At 38.9% G+C, this 22,730-nt stretch overlaps 3 protein-coding genes across 3 annotated transcripts in view; 2 read left to right on the forward strand and 1 right to left on the reverse strand.

The window, feature by feature from the left end:
* Positions 1 to 39: 39 nt before the first annotated feature.
* maff (v-maf avian musculoaponeurotic fibrosarcoma oncogene homolog F) lies at positions 40 to 7,084 on the reverse strand. Its single transcript, XM_008296790.1, has 3 exons — positions 7,004 to 7,084; positions 3,150 to 3,237; positions 40 to 2,958 (listed from the first exon to the last, which is right to left on the reverse strand). Exons 2-3 carry the CDS (start codon positions 3,180 to 3,182, stop codon positions 2,515 to 2,517), a joined length of 477 nt encoding a protein of 158 aa, XP_008295012.1. The 5' UTR covers positions 3,183 to 3,237; positions 7,004 to 7,084; the 3' UTR covers positions 40 to 2,514.
* A 9,549-nt stretch (positions 7,085 to 16,633) lies between these two features.
* On the forward strand, positions 16,634 to 20,536 carry tomm22 (translocase of outer mitochondrial membrane 22 homolog (yeast)). The gene is made up of 4 exons (XM_008296791.1): positions 16,634 to 16,932; positions 17,354 to 17,472; positions 18,809 to 18,926; positions 19,481 to 20,536. The coding sequence occupies exons 1-4, from the start codon at positions 16,843 to 16,845 to the stop codon at positions 19,553 to 19,555; spliced, it is 402 nt and encodes a 133-aa protein (XP_008295013.1). The 5' UTR covers positions 16,634 to 16,842; the 3' UTR covers positions 19,556 to 20,536.
* A 1,195-nt stretch (positions 20,537 to 21,731) lies between these two features.
* dmc1 (DNA meiotic recombinase 1) overlaps positions 21,732 to 22,730 on the forward strand; it is a 7,541-nt gene continuing 6,542 nt past the window's right edge. Inside the window, exons 1-4 of the mRNA XM_008296796.1 lie at positions 21,732 to 21,788; positions 22,096 to 22,140; positions 22,227 to 22,373; positions 22,443 to 22,446. Coding sequence (XP_008295018.1) covers positions 21,732 to 21,788; positions 22,096 to 22,140; positions 22,227 to 22,373; positions 22,443 to 22,446 — 253 coding nt within the window. The remainder of the gene's footprint in view (positions 21,789 to 22,095; positions 22,141 to 22,226; positions 22,374 to 22,442; positions 22,447 to 22,730) is intronic.

Here is a 22,730-nt window from a genome sequence, read left to right on the forward strand (position 1 = left end):
TCCCCGCACCGCCTTCCAATCCACTCGACAGAAACCATGTTATGTACAATATGTACAACATTTATTTATAATTAATATATAAAATAGACAATGTACTTAAATTTTCACAATAGAAAAAATACAAGTAATAAATACAAAGACCATTTTTGTTTTGCAGGTATTACAAAACATCCAGCACAATTTGACAGATGTGAGACGTTAAAATATTGAGAATAAATGCTTTGCCACACCGATATTCATATATAGCTAAATATATGCCTCGTATCTTTAGGAGTTATTTGCCAACACAGTTTAATGTGTTACAATGCCTACTTATATATGATATTGCTAGCACTATTCAGTGGCCTAAACTCCAAGAAATCTAAGCCCGTCTGACTTAAACAGGCCTACGTCTGATGGAGGATTTTCAAGTGAATAAAGCACCACCATCTCTGCACCTTCTTTCCCAGTCCGCCTTGCCTACTTTCTTTCTCCATCATCCATCAACTCCTCGACCTTCTTGTCTCCTCCTCATCTCCATCTTTCTCCATCTGGTTTTCCTTTAACATCCCGTGGATGCGCCCGCCCCGCCAATTCAGAAGTGACCTTAAATTTTTCCACACAAACAACGTACAAATCATCATAGAAAAATAATGTCCCTCCAAGAATCCACTATGACAAGCCGGTTCAAACATGGCAACAACAAAAAAAAAACAAAACACACACACACACACCGAAAAAAAAAAAAAAAAAATCATCATACAGCAATATGGCCATTGGCTTTGAGCATATCTCTACACAGCTAATAATTAACATTTTGTAAAGTAATCATCGTCGCCACACAACACAATAATTAGACATGAGAATATCCTCAGACTAGTCATAAGTACTTTTGAAAACATACAGAACATCACAGCACTCGTTAGCTTGTCTTTTCATAATATCTACCTTTAAATACAAATAAAATATAGAATATATCTCTGATAAATGTCACTCAACATTTTCGTCTCTCAGCGACACATACAAACATTACAAATAAGAACACAAAACGGGAATGTATGCAGAGGATTTGCATCGACTTGAGCGTAATTCCTACCAGATGCGACTCCCGCTTTTGACACGTTTTTAGCAAAATGACCAACATCTGTTGTTGGGAGCCTACCAGATATGAAAGAGGGTAGACCGGAGCAAAGTTACTGCACAGTACGGTTCGTGAAATGACTAATGTGGGGTTATAGCTTAGAAAATATGAAAATCCACTGAAATCATGTCACAAACAGGCAAGAAGGAGCGATTACAGTCTGTTTTTAACCTTTTCCCTGCCAGCTTTGCATTCCTGTAGCTCCTACATACACTGAAGGCACTGCATTGATGTAAAAAAAAATGTGGACACAAGCAGTTACAGAATTCCCCTCATATGGAGGTGTAGAATAGGTAGGAAGTAGTGCCTGGTGAATCCGAAAACTAAGAAATTTCACTGAATCGACTTCTTGAAGGACTTTATGATGCACTTATGCAGCATTTCTCAACCTTTTCCTAGATACCTGGACCGTTTTTGCTCCCGAAATCCACCTAAAGCAGTCAGAGAGCTGTCAAGTGAGTCTGAGTATGACGTACTGTTTGATTTTCAAGAGCGCAAAGGGAGCTCAGAATAGATTGTATGAAAATGATCTATTTCAAAGCACCCGTTACCGCGGCAGCACATGAAGTGACACCAAGGTTGAGAAACTCTGCACTAATGGCTAACAAATGTGGGGCATTTTTCTCAGCTGAAACACATGGGTCTGAACTCAGGATAAGAAACAGCTAGTAATTTCAGACTAGCAGGAATGCAGACGTCGTAGAGCCGGAGGAAGCTGCGCGTACGTCCGCTCCACCCTGGCATTTTAGCTGTTGGTCAGGTGCCATAAACGGAAGCAGAAAGACGCCCCGGCCTTTCGGTAGCACAATCAGAGAGCACCAGCCTGCGCAGCTGGATTTGTTGAGCTGTAAAGATGTACAGTAACTCTGGTTGGGTTGGTCTGGCTTCAGTCAGAGTCCAGTTAGTCTATGCCCTGTGTGGATCGGGCTTTTGTGCATGTACGTGTGAGTACATCAGTGCTCAACGCCTTGTTCACATTAAACCTGATGCATCTTTCTCAAACTAATTTCTAAGCGTTTGTGCTTCAAAACAAGCACTTTGAGTGAATTTCAGTCAACTAAGCTGCAGTGTCATAAAGCAGCACTAAGCAGAGGACACCTCCACCCGTCCTAGATGATTTTCAACTGTTCCTGGCCCCGGTGTTGGAAAACGAAGCACAGCTGTTGTCTACTAGGTGACATTACTCACCTCTCTGCCACTGAAATGAATTACTTCTGCATATAATAATGTGAACGAGGCGCTTAGTATTTTCCTACTAATATCGTCTTCCTGTTCTCCTGCCTGTGTGTGTATAGTATTTGCATGCCTGCAGGTGTGTGCGTGTGTGTGTTTGCATTGCAGGCTGTTAACCCCACCCACCCCAACCCCCCCCAGTCCAGTCCCTGCAGCTCCTTCTAGGACGGCTCGTGTTCTCTCTGTGGCTGAGGCTGCGGTGGACTCTTCACGATGGTGATGACGGAGGCGGTATTGAGGCGAGGGGCTGTAGCCAGCAGGCTGCCTCCTCCGGCTTCCAGACCTCTGGCGAATCTCTGGAGGGCGGCGAGGCGCGCACCCAGCCCCTCCAGCTCTTTCCTCATGCCGGCGTTCTCAGCCCCGAGCCTCTCCACCTCTCTCTGGAGCTCCATCTTCTGCTGCTCCAGTGCCTCTCGCTGCGAGACCCGTTTGACCCGGCAGCTGGCGGCGTAGCCCCGGTTCTTCAAGGTGCGGCGGCGCTGCTTCAGCTTCTGGATCTCCTCGCGGGAGAGGCCACGCAGGTGGAGATTCAACTCTCGTACAGAGAGGGACATGAGCTCGCTGTCTGAGAGGAAGGGCACGTTCTCGCCACATTCCTGCTTCACCTGAGGAGGAAGTTAAAAGAGGAGGAAGCATGAAAAATGACAAATGATGTTAAAAAATAACACCAAGGATGAATGTTGAAACGTCTTTTCAACACTGCAGTTTTCCCTCTTGTAAAACAGCCCAAGGCTACAAACATGACTCATTCTTTTGGAGATAAAAAAGCCAAGTTTTATTTCTGACACTCTGTTACCTTCAGGGCTTTGCTGTTTCTTTCTGTCGTCATGATCCAATTGTCTTCGGTTTTTCTCCCCAAGCACCGGTCAAAACAGATATAGACACTATAGGAGAACAGAAACAGGACACGCATATTAAGAAAAAAAAAAAGGTACATTATCACATGACTCGGGACATTTTTGGTGCATTTCTGGCTTGACATTTACCATCCGCTCACAAGACAGCCAGTCATGCTCGATAAAGAAAAAGAGAACCCACAGATCTTTCATGCTTCTCGAAACGCGCTCTCTCATTAAACTGTGCGGTTTGATATGAAAGGAAGAGGAGGTTTTGAAAGCGACATGCCTTTCTCTGTTAGCTGGAATAGTGAGGAGGAAGTTATCATGTGTCTGCCCTTCGGTTGCTCAAAGCAGGTGTCCTAACCAATTCCCTCAACACTTCCTCTTGTCAACACAACACTAACGGTTCAAAGCTCTCATTGTGAAAAAGCCTAAACACGGGATACTACAGTTTGTGGAATTTCTCTCCAATAGTTAACATGACTATACATTTCTCAATGTTTAAGTTACTAGGCTTTCAAACAAACAGAGCACAGCCAGATCATAATAGGTGCTTTATGTGACACGTTTAAATTATTTGTAGTATGTGAAAACAAGAGGACTTAAACACCATGACTGGAAAGCACACCCTTAAATTGCAGCGTCTCGTAACAAGCTGTAATAACAGCTGTGAGGGTGTTTGTTTAAGTCTGTACCTCCTTACTGTATTTGGTAATTTTCTCTCATTCTTCTCTCTCAGCATTACATCGGGACTTCCTACACGCCTCTTAAGGTCAGCGCACAAATATTGTTGTGTGGGATTAAAGTCTAACCTCAAAGTGAGCCAACTTTAACTGTTTTTTCCCCCTACTCATGTCTTGGCTCATCTGGCGGTGCACTTCAGATCATTGTCATGCTGCTAAAATTGATTCTGCACTTCTACTTGAAGCAGTTTTCGCTGCGTTCGTTTCACCTACACCCTGACCAGAGAGCGCAGGACACAAAAGGGGGGCCACGCAGTTTGTTGATGAGAAGGTACACACCAAAACAGCTTTTAACATTAACGTTTAATTAGAACCAACAAATTCTCCCCTGACATCACTGAACCACAGGGTGTTTTCCCACATCCCTTTCTTTTGCAGAGTCAGTCTGTTAACTTTCGTATTTACTGCAACACTGGATTTTCTTTTTTAGAGCGAATGACCTTTCCTTAAGTCACTTGATGGTTCACAAGTGGACAGAAAAACATGAAAAAATGTGAACAAACAAGGTTACATGATGCTTGGTTTTAATGGAGAGCCACACATAGACTCATGGGTATTCTGAGGTTGATGCTGACCTTTTGGCAACTTCTCTGATGAGCCAACTTCTTGTGCTCATCATTTCTACTGGAGAAACAGACTAATCTAGACAAGATCTCACTGAAACCGAGTCTCACCACCTCTTGTTTACAGCGTTTGTTGGGTTCCAGGGTATATTTATGATCTGCGACAACTGTTTAGCCTCTTTTTTTTGTAAATCTTTAAAAAAAACTTCAGAAAAAACCTCTGTAATCAAGTAAATATTTCAGCAGCAAACCAGACAGTGTGCGGGAGTCTCTATTGTTGTCAAATCTTTTGAGAGAAAAACAACGCACTTTGTTTCAACAGACTTCAAAAACAGTAAAAACCAACTTTAATCAGTCAGGCGCTATATACCCCTTCAGACAGCCCAGCTGTTTATGCAATCTATGATGTTCTGTCATTTTTTTAGATTGTATGACACAATGGGCTCAAGCATCATCACCATCAACAATCAGAAACCTCACATCCTCACACAAGCCAGCTCTGACAGTAATGGACAAAAAGCCTGTGATATCCTGAAAAGATACAGTTTGCCGAGCCTTGAGAGCTTCTTTTATTTTTCTCAAATTAGTTTTCAAACTTCTCATCAGTTCAGCCCCAAATCTCTTCCCACATATATCCAAACACAAGACAGTAACAGAATAATTTGGCACACGGTATAAAGCAACTCTAAAATACCTCATTGTAGATCTGAACTTGTACAATCGGCTTTCCCCATAAAAGGGCTGTCGTCTTCAGAACACATTACCTACTCAAATCAAAATACTTGCAGATACAAAATCTTTCAAACAAAGGTTAAGGGCTGCCTAAGGCTAAACAGAGCTGTAGCCATTTTAGCTACTCGTCGTTTTTTTTTCCTTACACATCACAATTATTGTATTTTGTTGCGACTACTCTGCTGTACTTAGATTTGTGTAATATACTGCGCTTTTTGAAAATGAAAACTGTACATTTTAATTAGACTGTTTATGTAAAAGCCCAACAAGTGACCAGAGTTGGAAATTAGCAATAGCTATAAGATCAGCTTTGTGTGATGTATTGACACTATATCAAACTACATCATCCATTGAATTTAAATAAACTAATAACAAACAAACAAAATCACAAAGCAGTATGAGTGTAAGTCTGAATATGCACACTTCAGGAATGTATTTTAAATAATTAAACAGAATGTCAAGTTGTTTTTCTCCTTTCTCTCTACTGGGCTAACAGTCTTATGACACCCAATTATAAAAGTTTATTACACTTGTTACAAGAAATGTCTGTTTATGGCTAAGGACCTCTGAAGTCTACCATATACAAAAACCTGTGGAGACACAGTAACCTACATAACACGTGGCTGTAAAAAGAAGACTGATTGGTTGGTGCTGCTGTCTTTAGTACTAAGTCAGAAAACTACAAGAAAACCAGGAACCATAGAAGAAAAAGGAGTCTGGTACAGTGTCACATATCCTCTGTTGCATTTAAGGGGCCCTTGAGTTAGTTACACAATCCAAATCCTATTTGCGTAACATTGAAAACAGCTTTAACTACACACAGGGGCCTACAAGTCATACACGGTGGGTGTTGGACCATATGAGCTTAAATCAAACACCTGCTAGTGTGGCCTATAATTTGCTGACAACAAACTCCATTTCCCGAAATGCGTAGGAAGCAGAGGGTTGCAGCAACAGTGGTTGTCCAACCAGCCGGCGGACTCCGGCTGTAAACCGATGAGACCGCCGTTTCGTAAAGTCAGGGTGATTCAGCAATAAAGCCTTTGCTCAGCTCCACCAAGGCTGCCAGTCGGTACAAATCCAGGAAAAGCGGCCGCGACCACGTCTCTGTGTATTAGCCCAAACAGCACAGGATATCCACGTTTGTACTTTGCTATAAATACCACGTTGGAGGACTTTTTAAGGAAAGTGGAAAGCAACAAGTGAACGCACCACTGCCAAACCGAAGCTACAACGTGATTTCTAAAAATCCCACCGTGTCTGATCAACTCTTTCTGATATTAAATAACAAATAGCGAACACAGACAAGACCCGTAAGCTGTATTTATTTACCTAGCTACACCGAGAACCGACCCTTATACGGAAAGGAGCTGGCCAGCTTAGGGCAAAGGCGCTGCTGCTATAGTAAACAGCTATCACGAGTGTCTCCATTTAGACTTTAAATAATCCATTTAAAATGCGTTTACAGCACACGGATATAAATAAGGAAGTGGGAACTTCCCCTGGTTGTCAAACGAAACGAATATAGGGACATAAATATGAAGATCGGGGCCAAATTATCCGCATCATCTCAAACATGCTAGTAATGTTAACAGTTAGCACCTAGCATCAACGGTCTCTGACGAGCTAAAGCAGATTAAAGCAAACAGCTGCCTGCTCGCTCGTCCTCGGTTGGCTGTTTAGTTCCTCTACCGAACCGTTTCTCTAACACTCGGCTGTTACCGCCGAAGTCCAGCTAAATATTTGAATATTTTGTAGAAAATAATAATTTACCTGCTGGGTCGACGCAACTCTGGCGACAAAATGTCAGTCCGCCTTTTCCCGGAATTACTCCGCTGCTCTCTGAGGTTGGATTCTTTCATTCATAAAAAACACAGGCGACAATGACGTCAGGCCTAAAGAATGAGGGCGGAGCTAACCCCGCCCCCGCGGCGTACTCCGGGAGGATGTAAACAAGGAATCCCTGCATCCCAGAACTTTTCCATGAGCAGCCTCCCCTTTCCCCTGCTCCCAGCAAGAACAACAACAACTGTGGAGTGATAAAAAAAAAAAACGAACACGGGGAGAGGCTTCAGAGCCAGCTTTTACTCGCTTGTGTTTAGGATTTGGAGCCATGTGATGGTGAAGATGGAAAATGAAGAAGAATCCAGCTCATAAAGCAAACTACTTCAGCTAAAACCCTTCGCGCTCACATGCCTGGTTGATTTCAATTTGTTGTAAATCTAACTACAAGTATCTCATTAGTGAAAGCTGTGTCAGGAAGCAAGCAAGCAGGTTCATTTACATAGCATGTTATTAACCACAAAGATTAAAACATACTATATGATTATATGTCATATTTAGAATTCACTTTTAGAAACTTTATTCTTTTAATCCTTGAATTCAATGTTTGACATTTAAGAATGTATTCAATCAGCATGTGTCCATATGTCAATAATACAGTTCAATGATAATAATTTTAAAAATACTTTACTTCAAAAATGTTTTTGAGACTGTGTTTCCAAGTTCATTGGGCCTGCAGCCTTCTGTATTTGTGATCATTTTATTACCTGTTCCTGGCGCCAAAACGCAACCAGGTTTATTTAAGTAGCACCTGATCATACACAAAGGTTATTCAAAGTGCATTACATGCAATTGAAAATAGAAAATACAGCAGAATTAAATAACAATAATAATACAAATATTAAATGAATCAAAAACAATTCAGACAAGTGCACATACACTCTACAGAATACTTAAAACTGATCGATTAGACAGTGTAAAAAGACAAATAATAATAAAAAATAAAGCCTGTAAAGGACACATTTTGGGTCCACACCATTTAGAGACTTGCAGGCAGGAAGTAGGACCTTAAATTCAATTCTATTTGTAACTGGAAGCCAGCGTAAAGATCTAAAAATCAGAGTAACGCGTTCTCTCATCTTGGTATTTGTCATTATTCTAGCATCGGCGTTTTGAACAAGTTGTCAGTGTCTAATGGTATTATTAGTGAGGCCAGTAAATACTGCATTACAGTAGTTTACAGTAAATGTGCATGTGTACTGAGGGGTTTGTGCTGATGTGACAGAGTTTCCAACCAGCTGGTAGGTGCATTACTGCCACCTACTGGACTGTATGTGGAATAGTAGGCTGGCAGTAAATACATTCCTCAGTAAATCTGTTGGAATTTTAAATAAAAAAATGACTTGGAAGATTTCATTGATATTTATTTAAATCAAAGAGATAGCAGAGCAAGTGTCAAAGACAAACAAGCTAAAAATCTAGTATTACATTTCACTGCCTTTTTGTGGAGGACATTTTGTCTGAAAATCTAAAAAATTACAAAGTACGGTGCTCTGGATTTTATTTTATTTTTTCAGAATGGAACAAACTATTTCTACCAGTTTCAATATTTTTTACCACAGTTCCCAACATGCAAGAAATTGCAACTGGTGTGTAGATTACGGTTATAAGACGCTACTTAGTGCAGAAGAATGATGACTCAGCAGTGTGTAACATCAAATTTTACTTCACGATAAACCTTAAATGCTCAATACAGAGTGGAGTAAATGAATGAAGGAGTGATTTAACATCAGCATTACATCTGTATCATGCTTATTTAAAGTAATACTACTGGATAATAATCTTGAAATTACAAAAATGCAATAGTGATGTGAGAATTAGAACAATGTCATGAATGCTTCTGGGACCAATGGGTGTGACAGCAGTTGTAGAGGGACAGAGTTTACCACGAGCAGCAGTACTGTAAGTCTTAATGCCCCATAAATACCACATTCCCTAAATGATGATTTTTACTCTCAAACACTGCACAAATATTTTAGAAGAGGCCATTTTTATCAATGAAGCGTTGGTTTCTATTGACCATATATTATTGTTACATGGATTTATCATTACGGTGATTATATTCTATGCAAAATACAGTTTTTAAGAATTTGGTTTTAGGGATTGAAAATTCCCACCAAAGTATATTTATCAATTAATTAACAGGAGAGATCTCCATTAATTGTTACCTTGGCAACGACTGTCCTAATCTCACAGGGGTTCACATTAAAACAACACTGTCTAATCAGCATTACATAATATTTAAAGCTACATGTTTTACATTTTATTACAATAAAACACACACAAACCAAAACATTTGTAAACTTTAATTTATTAAAAAAAGAAATAAAAAAAAAAAATAGATCCATATTTCAACATCTAATTCTAGAATCTATCTGCTGCGTCTGTTGTTTGCAGTTAAATATTCATCGTTATTTAACGTTGCACTTGAGTTTTGCCTTCAAAGCCTGATACTAAACCAAATAGATATACGATACAAGACAAGTGGATTTCTAGGAAACCTTGACAAGTGGACAAAGACTTGACGGCTGCCAAGACATCGACTGGTTTGTCTGGTAAGAGCTTTGATAAACTTAACTGTTGATTTGAGAACTTATTCTTTAACACCCGTTTTACCATCTTTACTAAATTGCTGTATTTAATATTACACAAAATACAAAACGAGTGAAGCTGTATTACATGCTCGTAGTTACAAGTTTTACTTCTGTACACATGCTACGGGGACTAACAAGGATTTACTGTCCAACGTTTAACCGTTTTCTGGTTGTCAGTTAGCTTGCTAATGCTACAATTATTCACCATCACCATGTAGCTAACTCACGGTCGACATTTACCTGCACTAACCTTAATGAATCAATACGATTTTGAGTGTATGTTTCCCCCCCTTTCAAACAGAATTTCATTTTATTTGTACCAACCAGAACTATGTTTCTAGCAGTCATAGCAAAAGCTAACGCTAGCATAGCACGTAGCATCCAACGGTTCTAGCTTACAGTCATACTCATTTTTAACGTTTAGCTTCAACTAAAATGCTTTTTAAAAAAACAAACAAACAAAAAAACAACCAAGTGTGTCATTCATTTTTTAGTATTACTCCATTATATTTGGCTACTGTTGTAACTGCTATTTTACTGAATAAGATCTTACGAGCAAAACCAGAGAAGTCTTGACAATATGGATAATGCACGGATTATACTGCAGGACAACATATAAAAAAATTAGCTCCACTTTGAAAGTAAACAGTAAAATGCAGTGACACATCCATAATAGTAATAACATAATTAATATATGTATATTAAATGTATTCATACCGTCCCATTAAAGAAGGAAAAATACAGCTGTCACTGAAATAAGATGGAGTTGACAAAAGTAATAATAAATAAAAATTAATAAAAATCACGGCATTGCTTTTGAATTGTGGTTCAACAAGCAAGCAAGCCAACATGATGGGACCCATAAACTAATATTTAGTTGAACAACCCTTTGAGCCAATCACTGCAATCAAGTGTTTTCTGTAACTCTCAATCAGACTTCTGCACCTGTTGACAGCTATTTGGATTTTGGCCCACTGCTCATCAGCAAAGTGCATTTTTTAATTATTCTTTTCAACCACAATTCATAAGCAATGTCTTATTTCACTAAATTATAATTTATCCTTTTTTTAAAAAAAAAAAATTATAACCGTTTCAATTTCTAGTAATTTGAGTGACTATTGTGAATTTTGCCTTACAAATATATACAAAGCACACAATAAAGGAGCAATGGACAATGCAGACTTGATATTCATTGTAATGGATTGCTTCACTCAGTTAGTTTCATGGGTCTGCTAACTGAATTCTTAAGGTGCAGGAATAAAACGAAAACCTTTGACTGCCTGATCCATTTTTAAAAAGCACAGCTGCATCTCTATTGAGTGCATTTGAAAATGTAATGTGAACCTGTGAGGAACCACAACGAAAGGATGCTTCTTTTCTTCATCTCCTTCATGATTATGAGCCTCTTCCTCCTCGACATGTTTACCGTCTGCAGGGTCCTCAGACTTGCACAAGGCACACACACACACACAGCAAAGTAAAATTTATATTGTACTAAAGGTATTGTTAGTAGACAGAGTTGTGTATGCATATATTCAGAGGTTTCCATAACAACTACTGTGTCTCTCTTTAGTGCTGAAAGCCAGGATGATAAGAGTTCAGCGGAACCCCATTATTAGGATTCTGTCAGAGGTAAACACAAACACTACATTGTTGATTTTCTGTCTTTGTCTGATTTACTTGACTCAAATGTAAAGTAAATGATTTAGTTTTGTAGAGGGATAAGCATATCCCTTCTGGATTTGAATTTGAGTTGATGAAACCTAGACAACAAGGGCAAAGTGGTTTTAATGTGCATTTTGATTCCAGGTTGGACAGATTTGTCCATTCTTCATATTCATCATTTTCTTTTACGCTGTTTGTGGACTCCATCTGTTTGTCGGTCCAGGTCAGTTACGCTACAAGCATGCCAAGCACATGGGTTTACTGCCAAGGATCATGGTCCAATAGCTGATTTATTTTTTTATTTTCAAAGAAGAACTTTTTAGCTAAACCTTAAGGAGCCTTATCATAGGGAACACAACAGCCAAACTATAGGATCACGTCCTTTTAGCAAACACGTAAATGATAGTGGACTGCAACATAACTGAATCAGTTTTAATACTACCCATCTACTCTGATGTGACACTGGCAAGATGTTAAATTCTTTCACTTCAGCGTAATGTGTTGTCAGTAGAGTCGCTGTTCTGCAGGATCTAAAGCTTTGCACATTTCATTTTTCTAGCTGAATAAACTGATTGATTCTAAGATGAAGATGAATTCACAGAGTGCAGAAATATCTAAATCTGTCTTGTTTGCTTCTTTGTTTATCAGACTGCACCCCTGTTTGCTCCTACCAGGGTTTTGCTCAATGCACCAACTTCAAGCACTTGGGGATGGCCATGCGCATGCTGTGCAAAGTGTGGGCCGGAGACGACTGGTGTGAAATTCTCAGAGTATGAACTCGCTCATATACAAACAAGCTTAAAACATATGTTGTTCTCCAACCACAGAGGAAGCACTGATAGTGACGTCTAAAACCAGTCCTGTACAGAATACAACCTCAGTTTAACTACAAGCAGAGAATAAGCCACTTTGACTTCTTGCTTATATCATGACCACCTGCCACTATAACTGAAAACAAACACCTGAATCTGAAATGACAGTGTCTAATTATCACAAGTTAATTCACTCCTGAATAACAAAGTCTTGCACTCTTTTCTCAAGGACACTTGGACATGCTGTTGCCCTGGTGGTTTCAGTTCAACCTTCATGCGGTTGGTCTCTCTGCTCTACTTCAGCAGCTTTGTGTTCATGGCTCACTATGTGTTTCCAGCCATGATATTAGTTGCATGCATGCGAGTCGTGTGGGACAGCTCTGAGGTACAAATACACAAACCAAGAAAGCACACAAACACGCAAATCATTTACCGACAGGAATATCTGTAAAGTTTTTACACAAATTTTTACTGAAATGTCGTGTAAGGTTTTCTGGAAAGAACTGAGGAATTTAGCTGTAATTCCTGTCAAAGTATTCCAGTTGTTCCCTAAAAACATTTTAGTCAGTGCACAGCAGCTCAAAATGTGAAATCGAGCCACCCAGTGAGCATAAACCAAGATTTCAGTGTTGAAAACCAGGTGTTTTATGGTGTAAGACATCTTTTTGCCCTCTTGTCAACCAGCTAAAATGCAAGTTACAGAACACAAATTTTTTTAATCATTTGTTTTTGTAGCTTAAAAATGAGATGTTATTATCATTTTATTCAATGTTTTGGCAATATTGTTGTATGCCATTCATGGTAATAAAATATATTAAATTGTAATTGATTGGTGTAGAAGAATTTCTCCAAAGTCATATTGCACTGGTAGGTCAAGGGTGGTCAGCACAAAATGGAATTTCATCACATTTAAACTTTCTCATAAAATGTCATGAATATGAGGTGTGTCAGGAAAGTTTCAGGACTGGTGTCACAAAGATATATTTCAAATCCAAACAACAAACTACAAGTTTTCTCCTTCCAAGTAATCCCCCTGGAGTCTAACACACTGCCCCAGCCTTCTCTGCCACGCCGCCATGCACTCCTGGAAGGATTCTTCCAGGATCCTCTGCAGCTCTGTCATCACAGCCATCTTGATGTCGTCCACGTCTTTAAAGTGGGTCCCCTTGATGACCCCCTTGAGCTTGGAGAAGAGGAAACAATCCCACGGCGATGTTCTTCTCAGCCAGGAACTGTGGGATGCTCAGAGCATTGTGAGCAGGCGCGTTGTCAAGGTGAAGCAGTCACCACTTGTCCTGCCACAACTCTGACCTCTTCTCACACACTGAAAGAAGCAAATGTTGCAGGATCTCTTTGTAGACGTGCTGGTTGATCGTCTGAACGGGAAAACTGGTAGTTTGTAATTTGGGTTTGAAATATATCTTTTGTGACACCCACTGAAATATGGTCTGAATGTGAACGTTCAAACATCGACTGCTCTGAACATCTTTCTCGCCAGTGATCATAGCCGTCATTTATACGTCTCTTCACCTACAAAATGCTCACTGGGTGTAGACAAGTGTACAAATTCAACATATATGAGAGTAGAGTTTCTGATATTAACTGAATTATCAAATAGAAGGTTTCAATTTCCTTTAAAAACAACATACCAAACACAACACATTACAAAATGAAAACTAGTAAGTAAATCCATGCATCTGTCTGAGAACTTTTTTTCTATAATCAAGCAAATCATTGTAACTAAAGAAACGCTAGAAAATCTCTATTGAATGCAGCCTTTCAGGAAAATGAAGGGAAACAGGTTTACTAACAATGAAGTGTGCATCAGGAGTATTTTGTGTTTCTGGGAAAAAAAATACAGGAACAATGTTCTTGTTGGTGTGAATAATTCACCCAGTAAAATGTAAAAGTGTAGTAAACACAAGCGCTGTTTCTAGAAGTAGATCCTGCTTGATTTTTTTAGATGTATTTTATCAATCTAGCCTTTTAAACTTCAGCTCCAAAGTCAAAACATGATGAGAATATAAAAAAAACTATGATTTCTGACTTTAATATCGAAATAGCTAGTGTAACAGAGGAATATTTCAATACCTCAGGAAAACCAAACTACCATGTGTGTCCCCCTGTAGGAGGAACAACAGTGAGACACCCGGCGGATCCGTCGGTCTACAGAGTAGCCAGTCACATCCAGATCCTGCTGAGTCGACGCGGGGTCATCCTCAGAGTGTTAGTGTATAGAAAGGATCTTCGTTTTTTTAAAAGAAGAGCATGTAAATATTGTTGTTTTTTTTTTCTGCGAGCAGCACATGTTTTATTTTAACAGAATAATTCCAAAATAGCTCATTTTTAATTACAATTTTTTAGTAAGTAGTTAATGCTTTAAATAGTGTAAACAAGACATGATGCTGAGGCTTTTGGTGTCGCGTTTTAAGCTCAATATCTACTTATTTCCATTTTGATTCATAGGTATTTTCTTGTTTTAATTTGTGATGAATAGTGTAAATAAAATAAGAGCTATTTTTCCGCTTTTCATTGATGGTTTTGAAGCTTAATTTTTAGTCATTTTCATTCATCTTTGATGTGTGTTAGATTGTTTTTTTGTTTCTTGTGTTTTTAAACTGCATTGATATTGTATATATCCTCATGATTGATTTTGCAAGTTTTATTTTGCAGTTTAAATAAATTTTAAAAAAACATTATTTTCACACGGACAACTGCTTTTATTTTTTAACTCATTATTTTGTTGTTTAATATAAGCAGTGATGTGAACTGGATATAATGCAGTGTTACAGATGATGGAGTTGAAGTATGAACTATGAGAATTAATTTTGATGTTACATTGCGGTATATGTTAGATATAAACCATCATTTTGCAGTCTGTCACATATTTGCAGCTTTTTTCTTACTGAAGTGAACATTTCTTAGGACAGAAGATAGATGGTACACAGAAAACAAATCAACTTAAGACCAAAAAATTGAAAAAAATAAAAAAAAGCAAAGAAAAGGAATGAAGTGGAGTGGAGTCAAGTGAAGTCAAAACTGCACTTCTACTGTTACTTTCCTGCACCAGTGATTCAACGGTGCTAATTGTGATTTCTTAGCTCTATAATGGTGTACTTTAGTGTACTTTTGTACTTAATGCTTCAAACTAGTCAAACGATTGCCATATAAAGATGCTGATCTTTGCAAACTTTCTAAAAGACACAGGTGTGTCTCGACACCACGGGCCATCAACACTGTTTTCTCATGCTCTGGTCATTTTGGTACACTTGCTTCCATAACATGTCTTTTTCAGATTAGTGGAAAGGAATTATCCAGGATGAACATTTAAGTGTTTATTAACTACACTCGGTCAATTTGCATCTGTAGATTTCACTTATAATAGTCGCATTTATAGAAGATTTTATTTGTAAAAACATAAAAAATTCTAGCCATATACAGCATTTCTGATTTCTGCAGTGACAAAAAGAGATGTTTAAGCTCCGTCTTAGCTCCTCTTAAATCCTCTTAGATAAATAATTGATAACACTGTAGTATCTAGCTTTATTATGACGTTTGTTTGGTTGTTCTCTATAGTTAATACTGATGTAGGATCTTAGCCTTAATATGTATTCTATCAGAATCAGAATCAGGATCAGAAATACTTTATCGATCCCCTGGGGGAAATCACTTTCTGTTACAGATGCTCCCAGTCAAAGTCTTAAACATGTAGGAAAGTAAAACTATATAATAAAAATATAAACATAAGTATTACTATGAAATAAAATATATCTAAATGCAAAAAATAAATAGACATTCTGCTCTTGTATATGTATATACAGTGTCATGATAATAATACTACCATTTGGATCATTGTTATATTGTTGCAAATAGAATGGTTGTTACAGATTATTAAAGTTCAAGGTAAACCTGTTCACTCAGAGTGTCTGACACTCAGAGTGAAGAGTTGTACAATCTGATGACCAAAGGCAGGAATGACTTCATGTGGCACTCTGTCTTGTACTGAAAGTACTCGTGTAGCTGAAGTGTTAGTCGTGGAGTGGGTGTGACATATTGTCCAAGACGATATGCAGCTGTCAGGTAAAGCAGTATTTTATTTTATTTTTGGGGAGTTTAATCCCTGATATGTAAATTATTAATATATAATGACATCTTAAATCCCACTACAGAGTCTTAACTGTCTTGTTAGGTTGCTTTTGTAATGCTGATAGCCTTTTTACTGGGAGGCACCATGTTTTATCCAGTTTATGTTGCATGTTTACAATCATTTGTTTTTTAGAATTTTTTTTTTCATGATTTTCCTGACTTTTAAATTTGTGTTGTTGTTTTTTTTTCATTGTAATGTTATAATCATTGTTCATATTGTAAGTGAGATGCATCACATGTGCCCAGTGTGTGTTTGTGACAGCAGGACCTGCTTTAAGGCAGCCGCTCCTCCAGGGGGCGCTCTGGGTTTTCTTCACCGCACACACTGACCTCTGCCCTGCTGCCGTCATCCGACCCTGACCGGCCTCACGTTTTCCAACCGTGACCTCAGACTGTCGGTGGACCGATGCACGCCTCCTAGCATTAGCTTTAATGAAAGCCGGTGGAAAAACCAGCAGAAACACATTAGGCTGACTTACCGTGTTCGCTACCGACCTGCTCTCCGCCACACAGCTACTGTAACCCGGCAGAGAGGAGCGGGCGAGCAGAGGACATGGCCGCTATCGAGGAGCTTTCCCCCGCTGCGGGCCCCGTGTCTACCCGGCCCCCGGAGGACGAGATAGACGACGACGAGGATGAAGATGTAAGTTCTCTGTCGTTCACTAGTTCTCGGGAAAAGTGGAGGGAACGGAAATGTAACTGAGAGTCGCGGTGTCTTGTTAACAGCTGTTGGTTTTCTTGGTGAAACGTAGCTAACATGGCTGCACCGAAGCTAACTAGCTAGCTACCTGAGCTGTGTTACCTTTAGCCCTCTGTTGTAATAGTATTGTCAATAATGAGTGAATTTAGCTCCAGTGTTAATATCTAAATAATGTGACACTATCAGATAATTCCCCCCTGTATTAGCTATACGTAAACCCAACTAATGGAACCGCAAACTGTACTTCCATTCATTGCCTAAATATTGATGACATGTGCCTGCATGTTATTACTAATTAGAAGTGTTTCTTACTGAGCCTTGTTGTCAGGAAGTAGTTCAACTTGGTGTGTTGTGTGTCCTGAAGCTGGATGAGACGCTGATGGAGAGGCTGTGGGGTCTGACAGAGATGTTTCCTGACACAGTGCGTACAGCTGCTGAGGTATCTGCACAGTGCTCCGTGTCCCTGGTCAAGAAGTTTTACAGGTATGTATGTCCATGCAGCGTCTTCTTCTCACCTTGTCAATGCACAGACATGCTTATAGTGTGTCATAGTGTCCCACAGCAGCAGGTAGAGCACTGGGAAACTGAATGTCGCTACAGGATGCCGTTGCTGGTAGTGCTATACTGCTGTGCAACCTTCAATTATATTTATTATGTAGTGAAGTTCTAATTTTAGCACTTGCTTTCAGATGACAAATTAATTAAAAATAAATTTCACAGCTTGTTTGGAGAAATACACATTAACTTTGTATGTCCAGCGCACAATCAGTGGGATAACCTCATAACATCAGGCACTGAAAGTATAGCTGTTTTGTTTCTTTTTTTTAGGAAAAGCATCGTTTAATTGGGATTATTATCCCACGTAATCTATTGGTTGTATGGTCTTGTTTGCAGGTACAAATACTATTGCTTTAAAGATTTTTTTTTTTTTAATGGTACAAATATACTCTGAATGACATTAATGACCTCACACTTTTGAAAAGATAATGGTGGTATAATGTTAAACAACCATTGTTAAAGATTATTGTCACTGCTAATTAATCTGTCAGTTATTTTCTCAATTAATTGATCAGCTGTTTGGTCCGTAAAAAAGCAGAATGTGATTTTTTTAAAAACAAGTCTCAAAAAGCCCAAGATGACGTACTCTTGTTTTGTCCAACCAACAGATATTCAGTTTACTTTCATAGTTAGGTAAAGAAACGAGGCAATATTCTGATTTAAGAAGCTGAAATCAGAGAATTGCCTCTTCTTGAGAAAATTACGGTGAGCAGTTGACAATTTCTGGACAAACATCCGACAGCAAACAAGACCACAACTCAGACTTTAATAGTAGACACATATAAAACCTGAGATACATAAATATTTAAGTTAAATTAAAATCAAAGAATTTATCTCTGGAATAAGAGTAAATGTAAGTCTTTACTTCTGTCCTTGGTAGCCCAGACAGTCAAGAGTCTTTACATTTCTGAGTCTTATTAACTAAATGGTAACACTGCTAGGATGAATGGGAAGGGCTGTCTAATGTGACTGATTCATAAAAATGATGGCTGACAGAGGATATAATTTAGGCAGGGGGCTCTTTTAGTCATTTATTTAATAAAACCACAGTGTGTCATTCTGCAATAGGAATAAAATAAGGAACAATCTATACATATACTTCCCTGGGTTGTGCTTAGTGTGGTGCCTAAACGACTACTCACACATTTCACCTGAATCCTCTGGTCATCCTTCGTCACATGCACACTACAATTACGTCTGATGTGTGTGTTAGAAATGGAATTTCTGTTAATGGAAACTAATCAGGTTGTTCTCGTTTCAGTTTCTCCCGCTCTGCGCTGTGGGTGGGCACTACCTCCTTCATGATCCTGGTGCTGCCTGTTGTGTTTGAGACAGAAAGACTACAGCTGGAGCAGCAGCAGCTACAACAGCAGAGACAGGTGAGTCATTACAGGCAGAGCAGAGACACAGGGTGCGTTTCAGGTCAAGTTAATTTATATGTAGAGCCTGTTTTAAAACAGCTATACAACACTTTAAGAAATTAATCTTAAGAAGTCACTCTAATTGGGAAAAGCTGGCCTCAGCTACTGAACTCATCTGTTTGTTGAGGATTACGCCTAAGTCCTTTATAGTTGTTTTGTTGTAGGGGCCAAGGTGAAGGTCAGGAGCACTGACAATGTCTAGATGATCAAATAATGTAAAATCTGTTTTGCCGCTTCAGGAGGACTTGAGCCGTAGGTAAAACTTGGTATCAGCGAAAGGGATGCGGTACCTTGTAGACCTTAAAGGTAGCAGATATATGGAGAGAAGAACAGGATGAAGAATCAACCCTTGAGGGTCAACCATGGTTTAATTCATTAATAGTTACAGTGCATTGTAATTTCTTTAGGGTCGAAATATCAAAACCCAAATTCTTACAGGCATGGGGAAGCAGCTATTATGACAGTGCAGTACATTGATGAACCTCCTGAATTATTGACTCTTTCCCTTGTAGATCCTGCTGGGACCCAACACTGGAATGTCCGGTGGGATGCCGGGTATGATGCCTCCTGCACCTGGCAAGATGTGAGAGACGACACGGGCCGACATGAGCCTGAGATCTGCTACTAGCGATACAGCAGGGTCACTCGCAAGGAGAGACGGAGAGACCACGGAGAAAAGAACTGCAGTTTAAAAAAAAAAAGAAAAAAAAAAGAGGCAAAAGCTCAACGACAGCATTGCGGCATCAGAACGGAGGAGGAAGATGTGATGCATGTCTAACACTTCTCTCTCGCTGTCTCTCCTTACTCCCGACGTCATGCAGAGACTGATTCCCAGGAGCACAGCTTCTGTTTTCATGTTCTTTTTTAAAAAATAAATACGTATATCAGCATAAATAATGTGTTCTGTAGGGGATAGCTGGTGCAGCTGGCCTGAAAAGAGAAGTGTGATCGTTATCAGTCGGTGTCGGTATTTCCATGTTCATGAGGTTGTTGGTTCCACTTGTATGTGGAGGATGATGTTTGTAGAATAACTGACAGAACGCTCTGATGAACTGTGACAACTGTAAACAACATCAACTGATAGAAACGGTGTCGGCAGAGTGGCCACTTCAAGTGCTCCGAACTAAATGAAGCTGTTTTTTTTTTTACAAGATGTTTCTGTCTCTACATTTGTCACATTCCATCAGTAAAACGTCTCTCACTTCAAACTCGCCACAGTTAATGGTTTTTATCATGTCTCTCTTGTTGAAACAGTGAATGACATTATGCAACAACACCAGATATCACGCTGCTGCAAAGATTGTTCTCTTTCTTCAGTAGCACGTGACACGCAGCATTGTTTTCGCATTTAAGAGTGGTAACGTGTCATGCTTTTGAACAAAAGCAGTTGGGGTTGTTGGTAAAGTTTGGATGCCAATGTTACTCTCTAATGTCCAGTCTTAAGAGAATGTTTTGTATGTTGTCATTCATGTGGCAATTTACAATCTCTTCCTTCCACTAAGCAAACCCCTGTCTCTGTTTTGTGTTCATCATAACTGCAAAAATTAAAACACCAAATCAAACCAGAAGTCTTGTGTTTACGTTCAGTATGTTGGCTGGATGTTTGATCAAATATCATTGCGGTTATGCAAGTGACCAGAATGCATTTAATAACAAATGAAAGTTTTGCATGGTGCAGGTTATTTATTTAAATGAGTTGTGATCACAATAGAATTCTTTATAAATGGCAGAAATGTATATGAGGTCTTCATTGTAGACCTTTCCACAGCAGACTCTTAGACCTGTAACAGCAGACAAAGTAGAAACTTGTATGGTTATGATCGCAAGAGTTCTGGAACTGGAGCTCCTGGAACATCTGTGCTGTTTCTACTGTGGCATCATAATGTTCTGTCAAAAAGTGCCATTGACATAGACATGATAATAAAAAAATGCTATTGGGTAATACTCATATCTATTACCAGTCCAATTGGGCTTTCAAGACACAGGAAATTGTTATAAATACAAGCCACATCCAGAATACAGTGAATGCAGATAATACTGCAGTCTAAAAGTAAAAAAAAAAAATATCCATATGGATTTTTTTTTTCTCACATATTTATCATCCCATACGCTTTCAAAAGAAGCATGTCCAATGCTGCATTCATTGTCCTTTTCCAGCTCCTGGTCATAATTATTAAAAAGGGGACATACTCCACATGGCACATAAGTGCAGTAACTAATTGATATGTTTTGAATTCAGACCTGCTGTATATAATTTTATGGAGATGTTCATAGTCATTAAGGTCATTAAGACCGACATTAAAGCCGCCAAACCGAAACCAACATTTATTTTCGCGTTATGTTAGGCATTCATATAATCGTTTAGCTGAATGTTTGAATTTCCAAGTTTACATGAATGCATCTAAATACAGAACTTCCCGCCAGTGGCCGCTAGCAAGGCACATCAAGAACCGAAGAGCAGCTGCCTTTTAAACTTTAACAATATATTTTTCTGCCTGAAGCATACTAGTATGGTCGTTAGCTTGTTAATATAAACGAATAGGAAAATTAGTTACTTCTGACGGTTTTGTTTCGTATTTCAGTTTGTATTTTATAGTCTGTTGTTGACTGGTGAACGGTAAGCTAACAGCTAATTTAGCTAACAGCTAATTTAGCTAACAGCCGAGCTAACTTCCGACCACCGCTGAAGGTCTTTGCTGACTGACATTAACTGAGCAGTAAAATACATTTTATCTTTAACCTTTACTAGATTCAGCATTAAATATGAAAGTCGTAGAGGATCAGGTTGTTGACGATGATACAGGTTTCCAGGATGATGAGGTAAGCTATAGTTAGTTTTTCATTTAATGGTTAGCTGTACAATAGCTATTTAAAAATGGCCGCCACAACCAGTAGGCTGTTCAGATATCAGTTTGGTGACATTCTACGTCTCAAGTTAATATGCATTTTTTATTCAAATCTACATTTTAGGGACAAACACTATAAAAACAGTGTGACAGACTAATAATTTTTCAGAATTTATTAGCGAGAACCTACAGCTGTTTTCCAGTTAAAAGCTGCCTTCTTCCTCCAATTAACTCCTCAGCAACATCCTCATGTAGCTTTTGTTCTTCTCTGAACCCAACAGGAGTCCTTCTTCCAAGACATTGACCTCTTACAGAAACATGGGATTGTGAGTAAACTTGAGGCGTACTCCTCAGATGAAAAGTCGTTATCTGTGTGACCATCTCTCTGTCTTTCCTTGACATCTGACCACAGAATATGGCAGACATCAAAAAGCTGAAGTCGGTGGGTATCTGCACTGTGAAGGGGATCCAGATGACTACACGCAAAGCTCTGTGCAACATCAAGGGCCTGTCAGAAGCAAAGGTTGAAAAAATCAAGGAAGCAGCTGGGAAAATGCTGGTAAGATATGATTTACTGATATGAGTTCTTTAACCTGTACTATTTTTTTCTGTGTTCCTTTAAGTGCAGTGGGGTAAGTAACTAAATACATTCACACAAGCACTGCACATTGGTAGTTTTGAGTTTCATGTTCTTTACTTGAATATTCCCAGTTTGTACTACATTTCATATGCAAATATTGTACTTTCTTTGCCGATACATTCATTTGAAAGCTTTAGTTACTTTTAACATCCAGATTTTACACAATGGATAATGTAACAAGCTTTTAAAATACAATTCTCCTGTAGTGTGTAGTCGGTGGTCACATTACAGATGTGTATGAGTTGTTAACAGCTCGACCAATTAGCAATTTTCCCT

This window comes from Stegastes partitus, unplaced genomic scaffold (assembly GCF_000690725.1).
Source record: "Stegastes partitus isolate 25-593 unplaced genomic scaffold, Stegastes_partitus-1.0.2 Scaffold1151, whole genome shotgun sequence".
Classification (NCBI taxonomy): Eukaryota; Metazoa; Chordata; class Actinopteri; family Pomacentridae; genus Stegastes; species Stegastes partitus.

Coding starts and splice junctions, on each gene's coding strand:
- maff (XM_008296790.1), bottom strand. CDS start 3,182: ATGACGACAGAAAGAAACAGCAAAGCCCTGAAG. Junction 2,959..3,149: donor GAAACAGCAAAGCCCTGAAG/GTAACAGAGTGT, acceptor CTTCCTCCTCAG/GTGAAGCAGGAATGTGGCGA.
- tomm22 (XM_008296791.1), top strand. CDS start 16,843: ATGGCCGCTATCGAGGAGCTTTCCCCCGCTGCGGGCCCCGTGTCTACC. Junction 17,473..18,808: donor CTGGTCAAGAAGTTTTACAG/GTATGTATGTCC, acceptor TTCTCGTTTCAG/TTTCTCCCGCTCTGCGCTGT. Junction 18,927..19,480: donor AGCTACAACAGCAGAGACAG/GTGAGTCATTAC, acceptor TTTCCCTTGTAG/ATCCTGCTGGGACCCAACAC.